At 31.1% G+C, this 23636-nt stretch overlaps 6 protein-coding genes across 7 annotated transcripts in view; 2 read left to right on the top strand and 4 right to left on the bottom strand.

Moving 5' to 3' along the window:
* The window catches only part of LOC140435317 (WD and tetratricopeptide repeats protein 1-like), a 32006-nt gene extending 28543 nt beyond the window's left edge, over positions 1-3463 (bottom strand). Inside the window, exons 1-6 of the mRNA XM_072524156.1 lie at positions 3325-3463; positions 3072-3274; positions 1131-1242; positions 743-939; positions 443-638; positions 63-365 (exon numbers count right to left, since the gene is read on the bottom strand). Of these exons, the coding sequence (XP_072380257.1) occupies positions 63-365; positions 443-638; positions 743-939; positions 1131-1242; positions 3072-3274 (1011 nt within the window). The 5' untranslated portion in view covers positions 3325-3463. The remainder of the gene's footprint in view (positions 1-62; positions 366-442; positions 639-742; positions 940-1130; positions 1243-3071; positions 3275-3324) is intronic.
* A 1162-nt stretch (positions 3464-4625) lies between these two features.
* Positions 4626-8315, bottom strand: LOC140433603 (uncharacterized). Its single transcript, XM_072521586.1, has 3 exons — positions 8046-8315; positions 6383-7492; positions 4626-5388 (listed from the first exon to the last, which is right to left on the bottom strand). The coding sequence occupies exons 1-3, from the start codon at positions 8172-8174 to the stop codon at positions 5131-5133; spliced, it is 1497 nt and encodes a 498-aa protein (XP_072377687.1). The 5' UTR covers positions 8175-8315; the 3' UTR covers positions 4626-5130.
* Positions 8316-8431: 116 nt separating this feature from the next.
* Positions 8432-9067, bottom strand: LOC140433604 (transmembrane protein 216-like). Its single transcript, XM_072521587.1, has 2 exons — positions 8729-9067; positions 8432-8672 (listed from the first exon to the last, which is right to left on the bottom strand). The coding sequence occupies exons 1-2, from the start codon at positions 8949-8951 to the stop codon at positions 8479-8481; spliced, it is 417 nt and encodes a 138-aa protein (XP_072377688.1). The 5' UTR covers positions 8952-9067; the 3' UTR covers positions 8432-8478.
* Positions 9068-9287: 220 nt separating this feature from the next.
* Positions 9288-19740, top strand: LOC140435313 (uncharacterized). Its single transcript, XM_072524152.1, has 11 exons — positions 9288-9897; positions 10134-10351; positions 10453-10607; positions 10794-10883; positions 10939-11047; positions 11221-11274; positions 12100-12191; positions 13097-13253; positions 13927-14224; positions 15922-16150; positions 19463-19740. Exons 1-10 carry the CDS (start codon positions 9434-9436, stop codon positions 16127-16129), a joined length of 1845 nt encoding a protein of 614 aa, XP_072380253.1. The 5' UTR covers positions 9288-9433; the 3' UTR covers positions 16130-16150; positions 19463-19740.
* Positions 19741-19760: 20 nt separating this feature from the next.
* On the bottom strand, positions 19761-21717 carry AIMP1 (aaRS-interacting multifunctional protein 1). 2 transcript variants are annotated; one of them, XM_072524154.1, is made up of 4 exons: positions 21568-21717; positions 21412-21493; positions 20844-21335; positions 19761-20107 (listed from the first exon to the last, which is right to left on the bottom strand). In XM_072524154.1, exons 2-4 carry the CDS (start codon positions 21490-21492, stop codon positions 19820-19822), a joined length of 861 nt encoding a protein of 286 aa, XP_072380255.1. In that variant the 5' UTR covers position 21493; positions 21568-21717; the 3' UTR covers positions 19761-19819. The 2 variants fall into 2 exon arrangements, with proteins under 2 accessions (XP_072380255.1, XP_072380254.1); XM_072524153.1 differs by having other exon boundaries at positions 21412-21513; positions 21568-21704.
* A 637-nt stretch (positions 21718-22354) lies between these two features.
* LOC140435312 (ATP synthase mitochondrial F1 complex assembly factor 1) lies at positions 22355-23465 on the top strand. Its single transcript, XM_072524151.1, has 2 exons — positions 22355-22495; positions 22548-23465. The coding sequence occupies exon 2, from the start codon at positions 22569-22571 to the stop codon at positions 23406-23408; it is 840 nt and encodes a 279-aa protein (XP_072380252.1). The 5' UTR covers positions 22355-22495; positions 22548-22568; the 3' UTR covers positions 23409-23465.
* The last annotated feature ends 171 nt before the right edge of the window (positions 23466-23636 follow it).

Below are 23636 nucleotides of genomic sequence, written 5' to 3'. Positions count from 1 at the left end.
TAATCGAGTACATCACTCAATTTTTCTTGAATAATATTTTACAAAGCCAAAATTTTACTTACCGTTTTGCGACAGTGTTTACAAACGGGCTGATCCTTTTTATTGACTATCTGAGGGACTTGCATATCACTGATGTGCCTAGAATTATTGACGTTAAAAAGATAGATGTGTTCACCGCCCATATTCGCCAACATTTCCGATCCGGCAGAATTAAAAGATATATTAGTTACAGCCAATTTATAATTGATCATTTTGGCATTTTCCACTGCCAGGTGGCCTGGGGCGTAATATTGCGCACAGTTCAACTCTACTGGTTCTCTTTCTGACGATTTGTCTGCAATCATATCCATGGGAAGAAGAAAATGCTAAAAAATAATTTATTATTCATAATTTAATTAATCAGAATAATTATTCAACTATAAATACAAATTTGAAATCTTACCCCTTCCCTTATATAAGGTTTTAACATCCTACGGTCATATAATCTTACATAGCAATCATTGGCCCCAACTGCTAGATAATGTGGTTTCATAGGATTAATAGCTACACATTTGAGCTCTCCATAATTGCTACTAAGGTCAATCAACACTTTTCTTTGGGAGGAGGAACATTCGTGCTGTTCCCTTAAATCGTATTGGCTGGAATTTAAAAGATAACAAATAACTTCAGGTGCTGATCTTTACTTTTAATAAGTTTAGTGGGCAAAATTTAATTTCGATATTATTTAAAAAAAATAGCTTACATAATGAGTCCATCTTCAGCTGCAGACCAAAACAAAGAAGGCTCAATTGGAGAAGTTGCTAATCTTTTCACACGATTCACATGGCAGCTGCATTCCAAAAGCGGATGTCCTTTGGCGACTGCCGTTGGAATAGATTGTACTAAGACCCTACCATCACCTGAAGCTGTTGCTATTTCTGTGGATGAACCTCCTAAAAACTATAGAATAAACTTAAACTCATTTGACATATTTATATATACTCACTAGAAAAAAATTACAAGAGGTTCTACAATAAAAACTTAAATAGTTGGAATCTTAGTCATTTCCACATATTAATCAATCACAATACACACTACAGTCAAACTAGTATCCCATAACTAAGCAATCTATATGTGTCCAAAAATTTTACCTTAACAGAGAAAATATTTCCTATGTGTTGAGTTGGTATAAGCTGCAGGTGTTTGTGGCGAAAAGGGTCCCATAATATAATATTTGTGTCATCTGAACCAGAAGCCAAGTGCCTAAAAAGTGTGGTTAATGTATATAGGATAATGTAAATAGAGTAAATGTAAATAGAGTAAATAGAGTAAAAAAATATATAAATAGTATATTGTTTTACTGACTTGTACTAGATCAAGTATATATAATATATCAAAATAACATTAAAAATTTATGATTTATATCCAGCATTGAATGGAATATAAAAAAATAGATAATATACACAAAGTCAACTAAATGCTACTACCTATTACACATAATATATCTTGTGATAATCATTATCTAACATTTTACATCTTATCCTCTTACATTGCATTCCATCCAGTTTCCTGTTACCTTCACTGTATCAATAAAAATTTGTGTTATTAATACTAAAAACAGCAGAGGCTTAGATGGGCTGGACACATTGCTAGGATGTCAGATCAAGAATACACGAAGAGATTAACATTTTCAAAACCAGAGGGCACAAGAAGCAGAGGACAGCCACAAATCATATGGATTGATGATGTGGAAGAAGACCTACAGATCCTAAGGGTTAGAATATGGAGGGAAGTTGCCAGGAATTGACAGTAGTGGCGAATTCTTTGTGAGAGGCCAAGATCCACAACGGATTGTCGAGCCACTTATGATGAATACTAAAAAATAGACTTTTTATTTCATTAAATAATATCTTTTCTTTATGTTTAGGTATATACCAATTACATTCATTTATCCCTCTTCTTTTTCTTCTAATGGCGCTACAACCCATTGTGAGTCTTGGCCTGCTTAACAATGTTCTTCTATTCTGCCCTGTCGGATACTTTCCTTCGTCACTGCCTGATGTTCATGGTTTTAAGATCCCTCTCTATGTCGTCTATACATCTTTTACGGGGCCTTACTCTTGTTCTGTTTCCTTGGGGCTTCCCAAGGAAACTGTCTCAAAAATTTGTCTTTTTAAAGACGAATTACATGTTATGATCTTTTCTGACGGATATTCTCAAGTTAAAGTTGATTTCATGTAATCGAATGAACTATCTTATAAGTAAAGTCGTCCCAGGAACGCAACTCAACAATATTGGCAATATCATTTTAAAGTTGTCTACTTTAAAATGTATAAGTTATGTCTGAATTGTCAATATAGATGAGTCAGATAAAATTAAATTATTAGAAGAATTTTTCAATAAGTAACAAAAAACAAAATTTGTTTAATTTACTAATGTTTGTATTTTGAGAACGATTTCCGAAGTGGAAATTGAAACGTCAATAAACATATTTTAACCTTTAATTGTGGCTTATTCCCATTTAAATATAAATTAATAAACACCTTATGCGGCATAAATCTATGACGTCATATTTCATGATTTGTCTATGTATCATTAACATTTTTATTGACTATTTATAGTTTATAGCAATAAAAAAGTAAGATCAGTAGATTATATTTGTAGTTTCAATTAGTACTTGGCAAAAGTGTAGCTAATACAACTCTCACTGAAAAGGTTGAAATACTCTAAAAAATAACAAATTTGGGAATGCAAAACAGGTATATTTTTTACTTTATTATACTGCTTATTTTTAATATCATAAAAAAGACAAAATGCCAATAATCTTCTTCCCTTGCTATATCCTCATTGGAGGTTGATGATCATTCTGGCCTACAATAGTTTCTTCACACTGTTCTAAACAGTTCTAAGGATAAATTATTTATTAAATCACATTGAATAACACCCCAAAAAGATATCTTATGTATTGCCTTGTAAAGTTATAAAAATATTACATTTTTATCATTAAACAAGTTAATTTGACTGTCCTTAGTACTAAAGATACACAGATAACTAATTAAGAACGAAAGATAACATAAATCATAAAAACTTACTCTCCATTGGGAGTCCACTCCAAACAGTTCACACAACCTTGATGGCCTAGTAGCTCAAACTCCAGTCCCAGTCTCTTTATTAAGCTATCTGTAAACTGTGAATGTTGCTTGAAAAATTTAGATGTTTCTGCGTTAGTTTCTCGAGACTGCAAAAGTTTTAGAAAGTCTCGTTTGCTTCTCCATTTCCTAAGTCTACCTTCCATCTGCAATTATTTTATTAAAAAAATTATTTAATACATTTAAAGAAATGTACCTTTTATATACGCTTAATACACATTGCTGAAACAGTTTGGGAAAATAATGTTAGTTTTCTTAATTAACTTGTCTATGATAATTTGTCTCTATTTTCAAGATTGAAGGCTGGTTCTAAACGTCAAATATTTGTTATTACTCTGTCATTATTATTGTTATGTTAAAAAGTTGGTCTATTTACTGTCATTTATTATAGGCATTTTTTCGTAGTCTCCTTTTATGTCAAAAGTGTGACGTCACAAATATTTACTAACTTGCCCACTAAATCTCCAGGCCAGAACATTAACATGGAACCTATATTTAGAAGAACTATGATCATTAATTATTTTTGAGAATGGTATTTGACTAAATTAGTGATAAATATTGTTTGTTTAGAAAACTGAAACAAGCTCTAGTACATAAAAACATGTTTCATTTGCATCTATAATTTGCTGAAGCTTAAAAAATAAAAATTAAGAACAATTTATAGTCTCTTAAATTTAGCAACGTACATTTACTGGTTGCCGAGTTTCAATTTTGCCTTAAAGTAAGGATCACTAGAAAATAATGAGAAATAGTGTATACCAGATGTAGCAATGTTATTTTTCACAAAAATCACAAAATTTCAAAGCGTATTTGCCAAACCTATTACTTTTTAACTTAGAGTAGGGAATTCTACTCGATGACGAGTAGAATTCCCTACTCTAAGCTTTTTAACTTTACCCTGTTGGAGTATGGAAATAGTAAAGCAATCAATTTCCAAGACGAGGATATATAATAATTCTTATGATATTACCGTACTTAATGGAAATGTATTAATTTTAAGTATATCTACAATAGGTAACCCTGAGAAATTTCAAACGTGGAATTAATGCGAAAAATGATTTGGACATTGCAGATCATAACATTTCCAACCGCGTATGAGTGAATTTGTTTTGATTGAGTAATTAATTTCTTTTAGTTTGGGCATTGATTAAAAATTACTATACAGTTTGTAGTTATGTGTAGGTTTAATCAATGGTTTGAGTTTTATAGATACTATTTTCTTATATAAAATAAAATCAACCGAGACAATCATTATCAAAGATGGCATTGATTTAGTGGGTATTTGAAATGTTCTAAAGAAAATTAATATTCAGCAAAACGTGGCAAAATAATAAATATATTTGCTGAATATGCAACACAGTGATTACTGTTTACTTGTTTATTGTTTACTATGTTTACTTGTATTCTATCAAGTAAGAGCAAGAGGTGATTCCATATTCCATGGGTCCATCCATTCCATTTCAGGTATTATTAATTTGGTATTGATTCGAGGAACACATTATTTTATTAATTTATGTTTATTAATCAATTCCTACAATCATACACACATAAATAATAAATAATTTTCTACAATAAATATAAAATAAACAATACTCTAAAATCACAATCCACAATAAAAGTTTAAAATATCATTGCTATAAAATTTGTATCAAAAAATAATACTTCTAAAAATTGTTAAGTATATACACAAAACCTAAGGTCTATTCCTTGCTGTACAATTGTTACAGTGGTAGTTTTTATGCAGTCTAAATAAAATAAAAATTATTTTAAGTGTAAATACTTTTCATATTATAAATTGAAGTACTTACTATTAAGTACAGCCTTAAAAAGACAGATTATGAATTTAACATTACTGTCTCATATAAACATATTAAAATATCGTTGTTACTTGTAATAAAAAACATATTACATAATTCTTCATTATTTACTCCAACGGGTCCTCTTCCACATTTTGAACATACTATGTGTATTTTTAACTGTAAAAAACCTCTTTTACATTATTTTAAAGTGAATTTATTTGTCCCATATTATGAAGTTCTGGTGATATCATTTCTTCTACTGGTTTTCTATGTACAGATGACCTCATATGTTTCCTCAACGATCCTCTTTGCTTGAAAGCTTTCTTGCAATGCACACATTGGAAAGGTTTTTTTCCAGTGTGAATATTTTCATGTTCGTGCCAACTGGAATAAGCAGCAAATTTTTGAGCACAAAATCCACATTGATACGGTTTTTCTCCAGTATGGATGCGGATATGTACCTGAAAAGATACAAAAATAGAATCATATGATTTTATATATTGTATAGCCAATATAATGTCAACCATCATTCAAACTTAAGTTCTGACTTCCATACAACAGTGAGGAGTGTGCATGAGAAGTTTCTATACTAATCAAACAGAGAGATAATAGTTTAAAGGAAGAAAAAAACACAAAACATGCAGTACAGCAAACAGTAGTACTATAACTTGTACAGGGTGTTAGTAAATTAGTGCGACAAACTTCATGGGACACGACACTATAGTTAACATAGTGACAGTTTGCAAATACATGGAGTCTTATGAGTTGATCCTGGTTCTGGAGAAGTTCATTTGGATATCCCAACCAGTTTTAGAGACATAAATAAATCAGCAGTTTATAAGAACAATTTGAAGACCCTGTATCTCAGAAAGAAGCAATCTAGGATAGTGTTGTATCAATCGCGATTGATTTGTTAGTTTTGATTCAATCACTTCAAAGTATTGAAAGACCGAATCCCGCTAGTTCCTAGAATCGACCGCCGGCCGATCGAATCAAAACAAAAACCCCACAGCCAATTTCCTCCTGTCATTACTTTTGGTCCTCAGTCATTCCTCAATTGACTGATACTTCCTTGACGAAGACTGATATATACCATGCTGCTGAATGATTGAAAAATTAAAATAATACATATTGAATTAAGAATTGCGTGCAAGGCAGTGACTTAGACCGGGAGTACTGGAATTGGAAAATATTGTATTGGGCCCCAGCGATTGCTTTCGATTGTGTCGTTAATAGTTTGTAGGTAGTTAAAATTATAAAATATCTATTAGCACACCTTTAAAACAAAGCTAGAGCGAGACCAAACATTTAAATGTTTCCCTAGATTCCAGGACATACATTTATATAGTAAACCGTCATTATTTTTCATGCAGAATCGCCCCTGAAGTTTATCGCACTTATTTACTAACACACTGTTACACTAAATGCACTAAATTACAAATATATTGTACTTACTGTAAGATTAGACTGAGTGGTAAATATCTTCCCACAATGCCAACACTGAAATTTATCCCTTTTAGCTACAACTTTTCTGGGTTTCTGTTCATATTTCTTCTCTGAATGTTTTCTATTCATGTGCATCTGGTAAGTTTTTCTCTTTTCGAATGATTTTCCACAAATACTACACAGATTTGAGGAATGTTCGAATTTTATTTTCTTTTCTCTAGGTTTTGGTTTTGGAGGTTTTGTCTCTTCATGCACTATCATAAGGTGGTTGTGTAAATAAGAAAATATACTGAATGATTTGGAGCACAATTTACAACTTTTAGAGCTCGTATAATATTCAATTTCCAGTGGTTCATCATTCTGTCTTTTGATATGCACATTATGCATGTGTGCTTCTAAATGATCCTTTCTCACAAACTTTCTTTCACAAATGTAACACTCAAAATTGTATTTTTCTTCTTGATTCGAATGTAGAGAACTCATGTGCCTCTCGAGTGTGCTCTTTTGTGTAAAGCCCTTCTCACAAAGTTTGCAAATGAATGGTCTTAAGCCTGTATGTACCCTTCTATGTCTTTGTAAATCAATTTTTTTAGTAAATAATTTGCAACATATTGCACATTTCCACTTTTTTTTAGTTAGTCCTGCAGAAATCTCCACAATCTCTGTATGCTCCTTCCTTTCATGGTTCCTTAGTGCAGACTTTGTATCACCCACCCAATCACATATCAGGCATATATATTCAACTTTTTTAACATCGAACATTGGACATCCTTTCTTTTGATGAACTTGTAGATTATACCAAGATTTAAATGATGTTTGGCATGATTTACAGGTAACCTTTTTTGGCTTAGGTTCCTCATTTTCTGAATCCGAATAGACTTGATCAGGATAATACACTTCTGATTTCAGTGATACGTCACTATCATTTCCATTTTCAACTAACAATCCAGTATCATTCAATGTTGTTTCTAGTAACTCATTCTTAATTTTGTTATTTTCATGTATATGTAGTAAAATATCATTGCTTCCGATGCACATTTGAACAAATTCAGAAATATCTCTTAGTTTGTTTAAACAATGCTGGCATATATGTTTTGGAAAGCCATCATTTTCTTGAACCTGAATAAGGAAAAGAAAGAATTACAACATTTAAAAACAAAACAATATATCCATATATTCAGTTCATATTTTCATTTACTAATTTACTAGCAGCAGCAATGTCTCAGTAACCATAATAAAAATCGAAGTATGTTCAAGGTACCTATATATATTTTGAAACAGTTTTAAATAAAAAAATAAGAATAAAGTATATATATATATATATATATATATATATATATATATATATATATATATATATATATATATATATATATATATATATATATATATATATATATATATATATATATATATATATATATATATATATATATATATATATATATATATATATATATATATATATATATATATATATATATATATATATATATATATATATATATATATATATATATATATATATATATATATATATATATATATAAAGTATATATAAAACATAGTTCTAATGCTTTTAATTTTTATAACCCCATTTCAATACTTGTATTACTTCTAAGTAGGTTTATAAATTAAGCAAATCATAGGAAATTTATAATAAACACTGTACCTTTAAATTAGTTATGTTCTGAATCAATGTTAGGTACTCAGGTACTTCAAATATGCCTTTCGAATATTCCTTTTTTAAACAGAATCGACATATCGTTGGAAAATCTAAAGCTGTAACATTTGAAGACATTTTGGATTTTGTCGAAATCAAAAAGTTTAAATAATGTGATTGTTTACTATTTTGACATTTCCACAACGTTATGTGTTGGCTGTACTGATATTTTATTGATTATTTTTGTGCTCAGTGTTGAAAACTGCTGGAAAATTATATTTAACCTCAAAACATTATCTGCTTTAGCTGTTAACCTTAATGAGACAAAGGCCGTGGTAAATTAAATTTTAAAATGACAAATCATAAATAAATAATCAAGAATATTATAATACAGATTGTTTTAATATTTCTTTATTAGTAAAAATATACATATAAAATTGTTTTAATAATATTCTGGTGTTTGGCAGCAGGAAAAAAGACACATTATTCCAGTTACAATTTCGGCTACACAAAATCCTAATTGCATCCCACAAATAACATATTCAAACCTTAATATCTCACTTTGCCACATCATTAAATAGACTACTCCCAATACTGACGGAATTGTTAATAAAATAGCTACAATGACTGGCCATTCTGGAAATATTTTCAAATTACCTATACGTGTTAACAATTAACAATGAAACACTTACTTCTTTCTGTCAGATTTCCTCTACTAGCTAGTAATACTCGTAAGATTTCTATAAAACATACTCCTATTAATACACCAAAATCAGTAGAATAATGGTCCAAGCCGATAAAGCTAAAATACTTTACTGATATCATGCATATTTCACAAATGGCGAATAATCCAAAGTAGTAGGAATTTAAGTATAGCAAGACTTCGAAGGTTAAAGAAACATTCATTTTCAACATTGTGCGATTAATGTTTGTATCGTCTTCGTCAGAAATATTTACGTTTAAAATTATCTACGATCGATAATAAGATGAGGGTTAGTTGGGCGGTAAGTTTTTGAGTGTTTAATTATTTTCATTTGTGTAATGTTGGCTTTACTGATAAAAGCTAGTTTTTGGCGAGTTTTAAATTTAAGCAAATTTCACTAATCATAGCACAAATTGCAATAATATATTTATGAAAATCAATTAAAATTTGCAAATAATTCAACTCTCCTGTAATATGATATACCTTAAAATATTTTACAATTCCTTATCATCCTTGTTTTTAATTTTGTGAACTTTGAAAATTATGTCAGTTTCAAATGTCAAATCAGATCGAAAAAGTAGAATTTTGCCGATGGGGTTTGTAGTGCTTCCATTTCAATGAAATGTTTCTTTTTCAATTTCTAGATTATTAATAGGTTTCTTGTTAATACCAGCGTAGAATTACCGAAATTGTAATGTATTCAGGAAGCGATTCTAACGAGTCCCAAAAGTATGCTCAGTGGCCGCTTAATCCAGCATCTTTTCAAAACGTACCGGGTGAACAAGTTGATTGGGCAGTCTTAGCACAGCAATGGATTATGATGAAAGAGGCAGGTCCGCCTCCGATGCCCACAGAACCCCCTGTAGTCCCTAGCAAGAAAAAAGCTCACCGAGAAAAGGAACCAGATCCAGAAAACGATAAAGAACCGCCGCCTCCACCGACGTGGAATTCTAATGAGGGTCCTCCAACACCAGGAACGGAAGCCTGGAATTGGAATACACAAAACCAATCGTGGAATTGGAATAATAGTTGGACTTCTCCAGTTCCACCCCCTGCTCCAACAATTAGTGGATTGAAAGCACCATTGTTACCTACTCCTGTTAATTCATATGCTGAACCTCCTGAAACTGTTACCGATAATGCGGTGCCCTTTGGCAGGTAAATTCTACATTGTCTGAAAAGAATAATATTTCACCTACAAAAACTTTTTGGAAAAGAACACTTTAGTCTATGTTTTACACCAATGTATTGTCATATATTAGGGACTATAAACCTGCTGTGTTGTATTTGCAAAGACTTAAAAAAAGTATTAATAATTAATATGATTTAACATTTTTTTAATGTAAATGTACACCAATCAAGTTCTGACTATTAAATATTATATTTTGTTACAGTAACTCAAATTCTAATAGTTCTCATTATTGGAACAGCTCTTCAACTTCTTCCAAACATATAAAACCACATAACAAAAGGTATAGCAAAGTGAATGTACCTCTTAGACAATCTACAGCCATCCCCCCTATGCCAGTTTCACCAATTGATGCAGGCACAGTAACTCCTGCATCTTTGGATACTGCTAAGAGAAAGCAATTACCAGCCTGGATCAGGGAAGGTAAGCAGTTTAATTTAGATATTGGTCTATGAGAGCTTTATATTGATTGTAGTTGTCTTTATAAAATATATTCAGTATTTTAATATATCCTTAAACAATAGGGTTGGAAAAAATGGAGAAGGAGAAATTAAAGCAAATTGAAAAGCAGAAGGAGAAAGAAGAGAGGGAATCATATATGGAACAAACTAAACATTCTAATAAAGAAACTATGGAAATTTTAAAATCTACAATGAAAGAAAGACAAAAAAGCAGATTTGTAAGTTTATTTTTGTTCATAAGTTCTGTAAAAATAAGTCTTTATGAAATCTACATCTGTTTTATGTGAAATATATTTATTTCAATGCAAAAAATGAATTCAGTGATTGGAAAAGATCAATCTTAAATCAATCAATTTTAATAAAAGTTTATCAAGATCTGAAATACAATAATTTTATTCTTATAGGAAAGTGATGGAGAAAACTCTGATAATGAAAACAAAGTGAAAAAAAAGAATAAGACTCCAGAACCAATGCCCTTAACACAGGAAGAATTGGTACAACAAATACTATATTTCAAATATCACATCATGTTATCTTTAATATTTTTAGATGTTGAAAGTGCGAAGGACAATGACTGAAATATTACTAAATGTAACAAATCGCCAAATAGAAGCAGTGTGTAAAGAGGAATTGCAACGTTTTGTTAAAAATCGCAAAGGTATTGTACAATATAGGGCATTTTTATTTTTTGTAACTTTCTTACTTGTTTTAATAAAAACATGTTTAGGGTGTGTTTCATCCAGATGGCTATTTTTTTCAATGTTATTACTTCGTAAGATTGTTAGCAGGGTATATATGGTATAAGTTTGTTAAATTTGTTGTTAACTTCAGCTTCAGAAGCAGCCACAGCACCCAGCAGTGGTGCCACCATTAGAGGTCGACTCGGTAAGTAATCCATTTTAGTTTTATTATTTTTGAGATATTTTCAAGTACAGCTACACAGTTCTTTTACAATAATAATTCAGGTTTGTTCATTTTAAGTAAAACAAATTTTGATTAAGAGCAGTTCAAGATATTTTAAGTACAATGATGATTCCTTTTTTTATCTATAGTTAGCTTTATAATATGTTTTTTTTTCTGTATTTAGTAAAACTGTTGTTAACCCAGTCATTACCCTGTGTTCTATTGTGTCAGTTGCAATCCATTTTATCATTTATTCTTTTCAGGTCATCTCAAACCTGAAAATTGGATACTTAAGTTGTAATGTTTACCCATTAGCTAATTGGAAAAAAAATGTTAGCAGTTTTCTGTGCTTTAATTGAGATATGTGTCTGGCAAGGCATCATGGTTTTTTTCCTTCAAACCGAAATATTCTGAAACAAATTATTTTTTTAATATAGATAATGAGTAAGAAATATGCAGAATTTTGTTCATATTTTAACAGTCCTTCATAAAGTTATGCCCATTTTTTCTTCATGGTATTTGAGTCCCAGTTTTTTAAGGTTTTATGGAATAAGTTGTAATTTAGTTACTTTGGGAATCACTGGTCTAAGCGATTCCTAGCATCCTTTTAAAAAAGAAGAAAGATTGACTCAGCATCTGTCAGAATCACATAATTGAATTTTTCTAAAAACTGAGTGTTTTTGTAAAGTTTAAATGTTAAAAGTTCTGTTTACCTGTACTTGGACCAGCTCATTGTAATCTTTGGGCAATTTAACTTTATTTCCAACATATCATATCTCATTTTCTCAACAATAATACAAATGATAGGACTGGGTATGTATGGAGGAGACGATTCAGGAAGTAGTTCAGAGGATGAGAAAGATAGAGGCGTTTACAGGGATTCTGATGATGAGTTGAGGGTAAGTAGACAAAAACAATGAAATTTGATATTTTTACAAAATATGGAGGAAAGTTCTATTTAGAGTATTAGTACCCATACTAACAATTGAACACATTTGAGCAATATTAACAACTTCTTTAGTCGCATTAATAATTTCATCAGGCTCAGGCGTTATTAACTCCACCTTAGTGTTAGTGATGAACAAAAGAACAGTTTTTGCTGACATCATTTAATGTTATTTGTGAAATTTCATTAAAAAATTCTCCTATGATTTTCTCTGCATCTAAAACATTGGATTGTTTCCAAACATCTTTAACAGAGAGCTCATTGTTTTTCTTATAACTTAATACAGGTGTGGGATGATCTGGTATAATAAGTTTTGAATGTTTTAATGACTCCCTGATCCATAGGTTGAAGTAAGCTAAAAATTTAACTCACAAGTGGGTTAAAATTGCAGGAGGGTGACTTGGTGCATTGTCGATGGTTACCATTACTTTAAAATGGAATTTGTTTAGATTGACAATAATGTTCGACTTCAGGTATCAAATGATGACCAAATCAATCCTCAAAAAGGGAATCTGTCACCCAATTATACTTCCAAGTCACAGCCAAGCCAAATTTATCTCATCTACATTGAATATGATGTGGTTGGTGTTGCCACATTCATTTATCATAACTTTTAATTTCTCTGCACAACTATCAAGTTAGTTGCCGGCCGGCTGTTAGTCCGGTTGGTTGGTGTAACATCAAATTTTCCTTTAATGTTCGCTCGCGACTTATAATTTAATATTAAATTTATAAATTATACAACATAGAAGAAGCCAGGTAGAAATCGTTTGATTTCTCTTTTTGTTTATAAATTATACTTTGAAATCCTGCAAAGCGATGAAACATAGACAGAATTTAAAATGAAATATATTTCAGAATACGATCAAACGAAAAGTAAGCGATTTTCAAAAGACCGAACGAGAAATAGAAGAGAGGTTAGACGAAGCGGAAAGGCGGAAGGAGGGCAGCGCTAGCAGATCACCAAGTCCGGAATCCATCGATAACGATTCACAGGTAGACGCTAGAAGTCAAGGTCAGTATTTTAAAAATCCATTGTTGTGTTTTATGGCATTTCGTGAGACACAACTTTCGCGTGTTTGCACTGCGAGCAGAATTAAAAACAATTGGCAATTGACAAGTGATGTCGATAACTTAGTGAAAATTCGTTAGAGCAAGTAAACGAGGCTTTTATTTGATTTAGTGTATAGACTTATTGACTTTTGCCTTGGAGGTAAAGTAATGTTAGTGATTCTTTATTGGTAGATCTTTTTTTATATTGCAGTTTGTTGTTTTAATAGAAAATAAGTTAAAGTCAATTTTAAACGTCCGATTAAAACTAGTAAATTTAGATGTTTGTTGAGAATAAGTTGTTACTTTGTATACTAGAAGAATAATCTGTAGACTACTTCGAGGGAACTATTTATATTCTCCAAAACTACGAAATGCTTGTAAACTGGGACCAAAGATCAGACAATCGACCAAAGATGTAAATGGACAAGCTGGACAAAGATGTAATGATCAACCCCAGCTGTAATATAATGTGATGTTTTTGATAATTGAAACCCGTGGAATTAAAATCAACCACGATTTCTGAAAGTTGTTACCTAAAAATGTTCTTTGCAAATATTTTTCTTTGATTTCTGAGAAACGACAAACTGCAAGGTCAGAGTAAAAACCGACCGAATCACGCTCCTCCTGTTTTTCAGATCGCAGATATTCCCAACACGATACGAGAGACGCGTCCCCCGTGTATGAAAAACACAAACCACAATCCAGTTCCTCATCTTCACAAGAAGATAGTTCTTCATCGGATGAATCGAAAAATTCATACAAAAGATCTAAAAAGAGATCGCCCACTCCCGAAAGAAGACACCGCGTAGCTTCGTCTCGTTGGTCGAAGTCTCCTCCATCGAGGAGGTCTAGACGGGATTCGAATAGCCCGAACAGAAGAGATTCTGTAGGATCAAGGAAGAAATCGTCTTCTTCTAAGCGATCGAGGTCTAGGTAAGAATAATTATGATAAGAAAACAGTTGTCATTAGTTCTGTTTATTACAATGACATGACATGAATTTTCTATTTTCAGAAACAATTATGTTTTACCACTGTTTTTATTCTATACATTTTTCCCGTTTAACACCGTTACACGTCATTATTGACATTTGTACTTCACTACAGTACATCCAACTGCTTAAAAATACCTCAACAATGATATAAAATTTATAGAAAACATTCAGTATTCAAAAAACAATAACTTCTATATCACTGGGGTTTTAAAAGGTCCTAAAGTAGCAGTCATGAGTATTTTGTCAATTTACAGTGGGTATTTATATTTAAATATTTCTTCTTCTTCTTTTTATGTAGACATGACTGTTTGTTTTTCAATGTGCCTCCACTAAGTTGTCGTTCCATCGTTTTCGTGGTCTTCCTATTGGGGAACGGTCTCTTGCCGTCTTTACTACTCTATTTGTTGTCATTCCGCTTATATGATCGTTCCTTTCCACTTTTCTATTTCTTACCTAGTCCATGATGTCTCCACTTTGCATCTACGTCTATATCTGTACTTCTAGCTCTGTCCCATAATGTTTCATAGTCCCAACACGACCTGTTACAGAGAGGACAAAAAGGGTGTTAGAAACAGCAGAGTTGAAATCACTTAGAAAATATTTAAATGTAATAATGCAAAATCTTCATTATTATGTCTTTGCAATTTGTCGTCAAGGATCTCTAAACAAATGAATTGATAATAATAAGAATCATAACCTTACATTTCCCTACATTGTCTACTATCCCAACAGTAGAGTAAGGGTCGCTTTGGCGAGACAGAACGGGACATTTAAACTACTCTGACGTCACTGTCGGTAAGCATTGAATCTGCATTACCGACCGAGCATAAACCTTAGGAAAGACCGGAACCAGTAGGTAAAAATCTTGATATGCAGTGAAAATTCTTTTGTAACATTTTAGGATTTAAGGGTAGAATTGGAAAAGATAGGAAATATACACGGTATATACATTACATGTACTATACGTCTCACGTCGTCTCATTTGATGTGTTATATGATAGAATTCGCCTAGTTTTTTATTTTGAATTTAGTCAGAGACCTTTTACAGGTCAACAAAGCAAATTTACGTAGTGGGTGAATTATTATCCATACTGTCATATGTTCATTAATAACGAAGATGCTGTGTAGTGTCCTTTTGGTAGTATCCTTGTTTGTTTTTTCTATCTTAATATATTCATTATATCTTCCCCTTTCATGTAACGCGTCACACGCTCCAATCCGACCAATAACAACGGAGATATGATGTAATGCCCTTTTGGCAATGCTGCCATGTTTGTTTTTAATGTCTCAACATATTCGGTATCCTTTAACATGTGATTTATCATACGTCACGATCCGACTTAAATCCCATCCTTAAAACCTAAAATGTCGCAAAAGAATATTCTGACTACACACTGTATATCAAGATTTTCATTGTTCCCGTTTTCGCAGGTTTATGCTCGGCCAGTAATGCAGATTCACCGCTTACTGACATTGACTTCATAGTAGTTCAAATGTCCCGTCCTGTCTGGCCAAAGCGGCCCTTACTCTACTCCCAACACTGTGGCAACGTTGTGTAGAAATGACAGAAGTTCAAATTGGATGACGTTTAACGTTTAACTAAAAATACCCAATATACTATTTTCACTTTTTTTTAGATCATATTCCAGATCGCGCAGGTCTAGATCGTCTTCGTACAGACGATCAAAAAGATCGCGATCGCGAGACAAATCGAGAAGATCCAGAAGTTCGACTAGAAGCCGATATTCAAAAAGATCACCTTCTAGTTCAAGATCTGACAGGAAGAGGAGAAGGCGCTCGAGGTCAGATAGTAGCAGTAGGGGTAAGAGATCTCACAGACATTGATCGACAATTGGATCCCAAAAGGTTGTATATTTTTACCAATTCTTAAGGCTCTTTTTCAAATGAAAAATATGCAAAGAGTAGTTATTTCATGGCTAATATTTGATTGGCAAACCATATTTATGATCCAAACAATGTAATAAATGCATCAAATAGAAAACGATTATACATAGTTTATATTTATTGTTATCATAGGTATAATATACTAAGAGATGTAACATGTTGGTATTTTTATATGTAGCTGATAGACAACGTAACTGACGTCACATTACTAGCTACAATGTCTGACGTGAATTTGACAGGTGATTAATTATTTCCCGATATTTTTATGTTGAAACAGGTAACATTATAATATGTTAAGTTAATAATTTAATGTATTCTTTTTGGTAAATCAATAAATTGGTAAAATTTTTAATATTTTGCATCCAGTCACATCAGTGGCGCGCGATGAGCAACTACGTACCTGTAACCTGTATATATATTATGTTGTAAAAATAATAATTTTTTTACAATGTTACATGTCATTATATCTTTTATTCAAATATATTCAGTAAATAACAACGAAAATAAATAATTATTGTACATATATATGTACCTAAGGAATTTTTTTTCGTACACTACTGACATTCCGGAAACAAAATCGGCCATTGTCACTAGCTACTTTGGACGCAAGTATTTATTCATAGGCTCCATCCTTGGTATATTATATCGATGATTGTTATAGATTTATTTATAAAAAAAATTAAGTAACCTATAAATATCCTTTCTTTCTGTCCTATTGAATGTAAATAAATTATTGACTTGTTTTGTTTTGGAAAATTGGGGCAGGCGTTAGTATACTAAAATCTGTTTAGTTTGAGTCTTATATGCTATATATAACGCAATAAAAATCGGTAATCAACTAGGAAAGGTAACCATCAAAAGAATTGGTAAAAAATTGGAACAGTAGGTGGTACTGCTAAACAATATACTTAGATTTAAATAAAGTAATTTTGGTATTTATTTATTTTTTATATTTTAAACAAATTCGATAAATTATGTTTGCTCCTAACGCCACCTGTTAACGTATTAACAAAGCATACATTGTTACTTATGACAAAAATTCAGAACAAATATTAATAATAAAATATAAATAAATATCATTTGATAGTAAATTTAATTATTTTATAAGCTTAATCATATATGTTTAAAAATAGTAATCCAGCACAACAAGATCCCATTTTCTATTTCTCCTTTTCAAAAAAGGTCTTGAACTCATTGCTTATAAGACCAGTTGATAAATCTGAACTGATCCAAACAATCAATAGTATCAAAAGCAAATCTTCCTGTAGTATTGATGGAGTATCCATAAAATGTTTCTCAAATCTCCCAAAAAATGTGTTGCAAGTCCTGGTCTCACTAATAAATTAAAGATAATTGAAAAAGGTACAATTCTGAAGTGCCTAAAGATAGCAATTATTATTATTCTTCATAGGGGTGGTGAAAAATCGAATGCCTGCAACTATAGACCTATTGCCTTACTACCGGTACTATCCAAAATTACTGAGAGACTTATAAAAGCCCAACTTATGTTCTTTCTTGTTGAAAACATCATTTTATCTCAAAATCAGTTCGACTTTTTATTTAATAAATGTACCAGTGATGCTATGTTTTTATGCTACATGAGGTTTACCAAGCACTAAACAATATTCTTTACACTGCCACTGTTTTCACTGACATCACTAATTTAAAAATCGATGGAAAAATTTTTCATTTTGAAGATCACCTGGAGCCACTCTACTATTGCAACTATAACTTCTGATTTACTTGCAAAGCCCGGTCCGACTCTAATTTACTCTCTTTTAACGTGGATAAGATAGACATTATCTTATAAAGGAGCTCTTCAATCCTTCTTAAAAACAGCCAAATCAGTATCTTTATTTCTGTAAAATTTCTTAGTATTTTTATAGACAACAACTTTAAATGGTCCCTTTATCTCTATTTTTTAAGTAGGAAACTAGCCTCAGCCTTCTATGCAATAAGATCTGTTTCAAAGGAAATCAATTTAGCATCTTTCAAATAACATATTTTTCTTTGTTTGAGCCTCATCTTCGATGTGGTCTTCCTTTTTGGGGTTCTAGTACAGCTGCCCAATCTGTTATTTTTAAATTACAAAAAAAAGCAATATGGTATCTGTTTTGCCTCAGAAGAACAATACATTGCAGAAGCTGCTTCAAAAATCACAGAATTTTAATACTTCCCCCTTTATATATTTTAGAAACTGTTTGGTTAATTCATAAACACCTACACGTTTTTCCAGCAAAACCTAATCATGACTACTCCACCACAAATTCAACCTTTGATGTTTATTTACCGATCCTGTCCACTGAGTTAGTAAATAAATGTATGTTATATTCTACAAAAAGAACATCCTTTTCCAAATTCTGTAAAATTACAAAAGCCTATCTATATGAAAGACCATATTATTCAGTAGAAGAGTTTCTTAATGAATAACTAAGAAATTACAGTACATTTATGTACAAGTAACTAAAGTATTTTTATCTATATTTCGGTATCACATGCAGCAACTTAAACTTCTTAGTTTGTAAGGTTTTATTATACAAATTATTTGAATTTTGCACTGGATTGATTATTTTATCTTTATTTTGTGTACAAATTGTACAATTTTCGGTAACAATTAAGCATATTCTAATCTAATTAAAATATAAAATAAGTATATTTACCTTGAAGAGTAAATAAACAAGTATAGCTTGCTTATAATAAACTTTCAGAAGGATTTATTAATGTTCTGTTAAAAAACATTCCAGTTACCAATTATAGTAACTATAAAACCTTTATACAAAATGTATACAAAGTTGATGTTCTGCATCAGCATGTTTTATAACAATCAAAAATCGACCGTTCTGATCGGCAATAAATGTGTTGAAGTTGACACTTTCATGATAAATTAAAGTATAGTAAATGCTTGATCCCAGTAAAGCCAGGTAAAGTAAACTATAAACTGTCAAGAATTAATTTACAAATGTTTGTCAGAAAAACAATATTTACAGGTTGGATCATTTTAATATTTAATAGCATTTTTGAAAACTATTTCTGTACTAGAAAACATAAATTTTTCATGAAATTCATTTAAAAAATATATACACAACCAAATTATAAAAACAATAGCAATGAATATTTGTTTTTGCGAAGCTGTCAGGTTGTACATGGATATATAAATATATATAATACATAAACATATATACCAGGATAAAAATAAACAGCTAAAATACTACTCATTTGCATATTTTTTGGTAAAAGAATAAATTAGAATTGATAAAATTTTTCTTTATCTAGGTGTCATGTGAGCACTGGGAAGTGCCTCTTCAGAATGACAGTTCAATGGTGATATTTATGTATATTATTATATAAATTACAAGTGCACATTTTAATAATTAATTAAAGTAGTTTTTAGACTTCTTAAAATTCTTGTATAATATTGTCTCTTTTGTTAGATTCCTAGGAATCAAGTTTTACTATATAAACAAAACATGTTTTCAATGTTTGATTTTTAAACAAAAGCAAAATAAATGAATATGTTGATTCCCATTAATTCAATGAATGTTTCGGGTCAGGTTTAAATGAAACCCAATAATGTATTAATAATCATAATTTTATTTGACTTTAAATAAACTTAAAAAAATATCCAGACTTTTATTTAACTGGTACATTTTTTAATGTTTTCGAGTAACACACTCCCTTGCCTTCTACCTTGAAGGGAATATTTTTGTAACATGCTTCTAGATTAGCATTGGTGTGTAAATCTGGAGCAACTGTTTCGAAAATCTTCTTTTTGGGATTCATCACCGAATCAGGCTGTCTTGTATAGCCTTCACAAGTAACTAAATCTCCTGGTCCACTGTTTGCAGGAGGTATTAGGGTTTCTACTCCAGCTTCACTGCTCGCACACATTACCATAGCTTCTGAAGTTATTCCCCTCATCTAAAATGATATCCAATGTTTAAAAGCAAGATATAAATAAATTATTGATTACTGATAAAAATGTGAGAAGAGTTTGATTAAATTTTGTCACATATGTATTATATTCAATGACCTAATAACTGCTAATCTGATCGGATCTTCAAAAAATGAACATCCCATTTTAAGTACAGATTAATAGATGATTGGAACAGCCAATTGGAAAAAAGTTGTAGTCAGTCAAAGCATGCCTAGGATTCTAGTGTTACATGATGAAGTTCTTCTAATACCACTATATAAAATAGTATATTTCATAGCAATAAGGACTGTAGTCTTCAAATTTATCCCAATAGCCTGTTTTTGCTGTTCTGGATTTTAATCTAATTGAAATAATGGAGAAAGTAACTTGAACACAGCAGATGGTCCTTGAGAGTAGTGATACACAGACTTTGAAGATTGTCATTTTCCAGTTTTATCTTTTGTATAAATAATTATGTTTCTCCCTTCCCTTAGAGGGTATCAGGGTGTATCAAGAAGAACTCCCTTCAGCCAGTTGTATTAGCAAGAATCTCTTTAATATGTTCTAAAGCTACTCAATTTTTGCTCATTACTTTTACTTCATTTCCTGTCCTTTCGAAGGTAATTAGATTATTTTGAATTATTACTTCTACTAATACATCAGATACTTTGTTTCTGCAGTAGTTTTAGCTCACAGGCCTACAACTATATACACATATAATAATAAATTATAAGTAAATACCTTCACTGGTTTCAAATTACAAAGAGCCACCACTGTTTTATCCCTAAGTTCTTCCATTGGAATATGTTTAACTAAACCTGAACAAACAGTCCTAGGTTTTTCTTCACCAACATTGATTTGCAGCACATACAAAGTATCTGCATCAGGATGCCTTTTGATATCCTCTATTTTTCCAATGCGTAAGTCTAATCTTCCCACATCTATGGGCAATTCTTCAGCAACCTTTTGTTCTTTTGGTGCTTTCTTTTCTTTCTTGGGCTTGGATGCTTCTGCTGGGGCTTTAGGTTCATCTTTTTTTATGTCATTTTGGGGGGCTTCAACTGCTGATGAATTTACAATTTGATTTGGAACTGGCACTTGTTTCACTCCATTCTGAACCTCCAATTGGATCAATTTCTTTTTCGCATCTTCAACAGCTGCTAAAAGCTTAGCATTTTCTTCTTGTAATTGCCTGCTTAACAGGGTGTTATACTCGTTGTTTATTATATTCAGCTAAAACAAAAATTCTGATAATTATTGAAATACTATCAACAAATAAGTATAAGAAAATGTTTCATAAATAACTTACTTCATTTTTTAATTCATCTATTGTTTGCTTAGCAAGTTGGGCATTTTGTTTTATACGTTCCATTGTTCCCTTGCCTGACATTCTACAAATTACGTTTACAGCCTTAAAAATAATTGGAACCCTTAAATAAAATAACATTATAAATTTATACTTTACCTTTCACTGTTTCACTATGACCTAACCTCGAAAAGAATTATTTGCCTTTTGAACTTTATGTTTTGTGAAAATTAATCCCATGAGTGAAATTTTAGAAACTTCTATGGATATACCACACAACACAAACTAATAAGATGGAAGCAACGGATTGTTTATTATTCTGTGGCAACGGCCAGTTTTTTATTCATTTTCATTTCAATTCATTTAAAATTTTGTGTTTAAATATGGTTAATTCCTCCAAGATTAAACTACTAAATTATAAAACATCTAGATCTAGATTTACAACAGTAATAATTTATATAATCATAATATAATTGATTTATTTGTATTATGATGAAAAGAAACCTTGGAAAGCGGCTGTATTACCAAAGAATATAGACGCTTATAGAAGAGCAGTTCAAATGGGCGATTTGGTTACGGTTTAAGAGGGTGGCTGCATAAACTCACAGCGTGGTGCCGTGGCCGTCGGCTTGCAACGTGCAACACATTCGTTCCACTCGACCCACTTTTCTTTATCTATGACCCATTTTTGCTAACTTTCAAAAATAACAGTGAACAATTCTTCTATAAGCGTCTATATTCTTTGGTATTACTTTTGCATAACTAGAAGGTAGCTGCAATAGCTCTTTATTTTCATGTCCAATTGTAATTTATATGTTACGTAAGGTTAACAATATAATTAAAAAATATATAAATCATCGGTACTATAATCATAGTATAATATAATAGTTCATCAACAAATTAAAGTTAAATTATATATTATGACTATATTGAATTTTGTGGTCCTTGGCAACGCCGCCATGCTAAATTATCATATTAAAAACTGATGAAAAAGAAGAATTTAATTCTAGGTTGGATCTGAATTTCTGTAATTTATTTTTGAAAGAATTTGCTGCAGAAGTAAAGCAGCATAAAATTGTTTTAGCTGGTATGTATAGACGATTATTGTTCGAATATTTAATCTAACAATTTTTTTGTAGAAATATGCTGGATGTTCTAAAATGCATCTAACGTCTTTAATGCGTACTGTTTTGTATAGAGGATCTTTTCGAATTGCAACAAAATCGATAATGACAACACCAAGAAACCTTCAAGAAGTAGTGGATGACTTAAAAGGTAATCCCTATTATGACAAGTATGCTGAAAAAATAGCCAAATTACATAAAGAAGACCCTAATGAATTTAAAGCCCGCATTGAAAAAGCTAACCAGAAGACGAAGAAATTTGATCCTCCCAAGCAACCAGAAAGGCAGTATTCTCAATTATTGACACCAAAATCAAAATTATCAGAACCAGGTCAATTTAAACAAGAATCCTTAGAGAAGATTATGAAAACAGATTTAATAAAGGATAAAAGTGCCGAAGAAATTAAGTCAATTTGGGAAGAATACCATAAAGAAAAAAAATATTGTATAGCAGCCACTATTCCTTCAAAAGACTTTATAAAACTAAATGAAAATTCCAAAAAGTATCCAACTTTTCTATTTGCCCTTCCTCGCAGCCAGGGCTACGAGTTTATTATGTGCCAATTTGCCCAAAACACTGTACATTTCACACCGTTACTATACTATCAAGTTCATAAAGAAAATGCTCCTGAATGTTTAAACATCACCCATTATGATGAATTTGATGCTGACAAAGGAATTGTGCTTATGAGAGGAGAATATGATAAAAATGTTATAAATGCACAGGAGGCGCAATGTCTGGCAAATCAACTACAAATGTACTATGTACAAGAAGATTCAGAAAAGAAGAAGCTTCTGGAACAGTTCACCAATGAGCCAGATAAGTTTAAGCACATAGATCTTATCAAACAGATCGAGAATTTGTCTATATCGTAATTTATGATCAATTGTAAAGTTGTTTAACTGTAAATAAAATAATTATTATGTGGTTTATTTGTTGTAAAAAAACTATTATGGGTACATTTCCATTCCTAATATCACAGAGTCACACAATGAAAAGTAAGTGTTGAGTGATTTTCAATAAATGATAAATTTTCATGAAAATCTTACTTTAGTTTATTGTTATTGGAAGCTCATATAATTTGTTTTAATATATTTTTATGA

This window comes from Diabrotica undecimpunctata, chromosome 2 (genome assembly GCF_040954645.1).
Source record: "Diabrotica undecimpunctata isolate CICGRU chromosome 2, icDiaUnde3, whole genome shotgun sequence".
In the NCBI taxonomy this organism is placed as follows: Eukaryota; Metazoa; Arthropoda; class Insecta; order Coleoptera; family Chrysomelidae; genus Diabrotica; species Diabrotica undecimpunctata.
This window is presented reverse-complemented; position numbering and strand designations above follow the sequence as displayed.

Bases quoted from the DNA above. Each gene is read 5' to 3' on its own strand.
- LOC140435312 (XM_072524151.1), top strand. From the start codon at position 22,569: ATGCATCTAACGTCTTTAATGCGTACTGTTTTGTATAGAGGATCTTTT.
- LOC140433604 (XM_072521587.1), bottom strand. From the start codon at position 8,951: ATGTTGAAAATGAATGTTTCTTTAACCTTCGAAGTCTTGCTATACTTA. The intron at 8,673-8,728 runs GTAAGTGTTTCA...AAATATTTCCAG, and splicing joins AGGAAATCTGACAGAAAGAA to AATGGCCAGTCATTGTAGCT.
- LOC140433603 (XM_072521586.1), bottom strand. From the start codon at position 8,174: ATGTCTTCAAATGTTACAGCTTTAGATTTTCCAACGATATGTCGATTC. The intron at 7,493-8,045 runs GTACAGTGTTTA...TTCCTTATTCAG, and splicing joins AGAACATAACTAATTTAAAG to GTTCAAGAAAATGATGGCTT. The intron at 5,389-6,382 runs GTAAGTACAATA...GTATCTTTTCAG, and splicing joins CCACTCAGTCTAATCTTACA to GTACATATCCGCATCCATAC.
- LOC140435313 (XM_072524152.1), top strand. From the start codon at position 9,434: ATGTATTCAGGAAGCGATTCTAACGAGTCCCAAAAGTATGCTCAGTGG. The intron at 10,352-10,452 runs GTAAGCAGTTTA...CTTAAACAATAG, and splicing joins ACCAGCCTGGATCAGGGAAG to GGTTGGAAAAAATGGAGAAG. The intron at 13,254-13,926 runs GTCAGTATTTTA...CCTGTTTTTCAG, and splicing joins GGTAGACGCTAGAAGTCAAG to ATCGCAGATATTCCCAACAC.
- AIMP1 (XM_072524154.1), bottom strand. From the start codon at position 21,492: ATGTCAGGCAAGGGAACAATGGAACGTATAAAACAAAATGCCCAACTT. The intron at 21,336-21,411 runs GTAAGTTATTTA...TTTTTGTTTTAG, and splicing joins TAGATGAATTAAAAAATGAA to CTGAATATAATAAACAACGA. The intron at 20,108-20,843 runs GTATTTACTTAT...ATATCATTTTAG, and splicing joins GTAATTTGAAACCAGTGAAG to ATGAGGGGAATAACTTCAGA.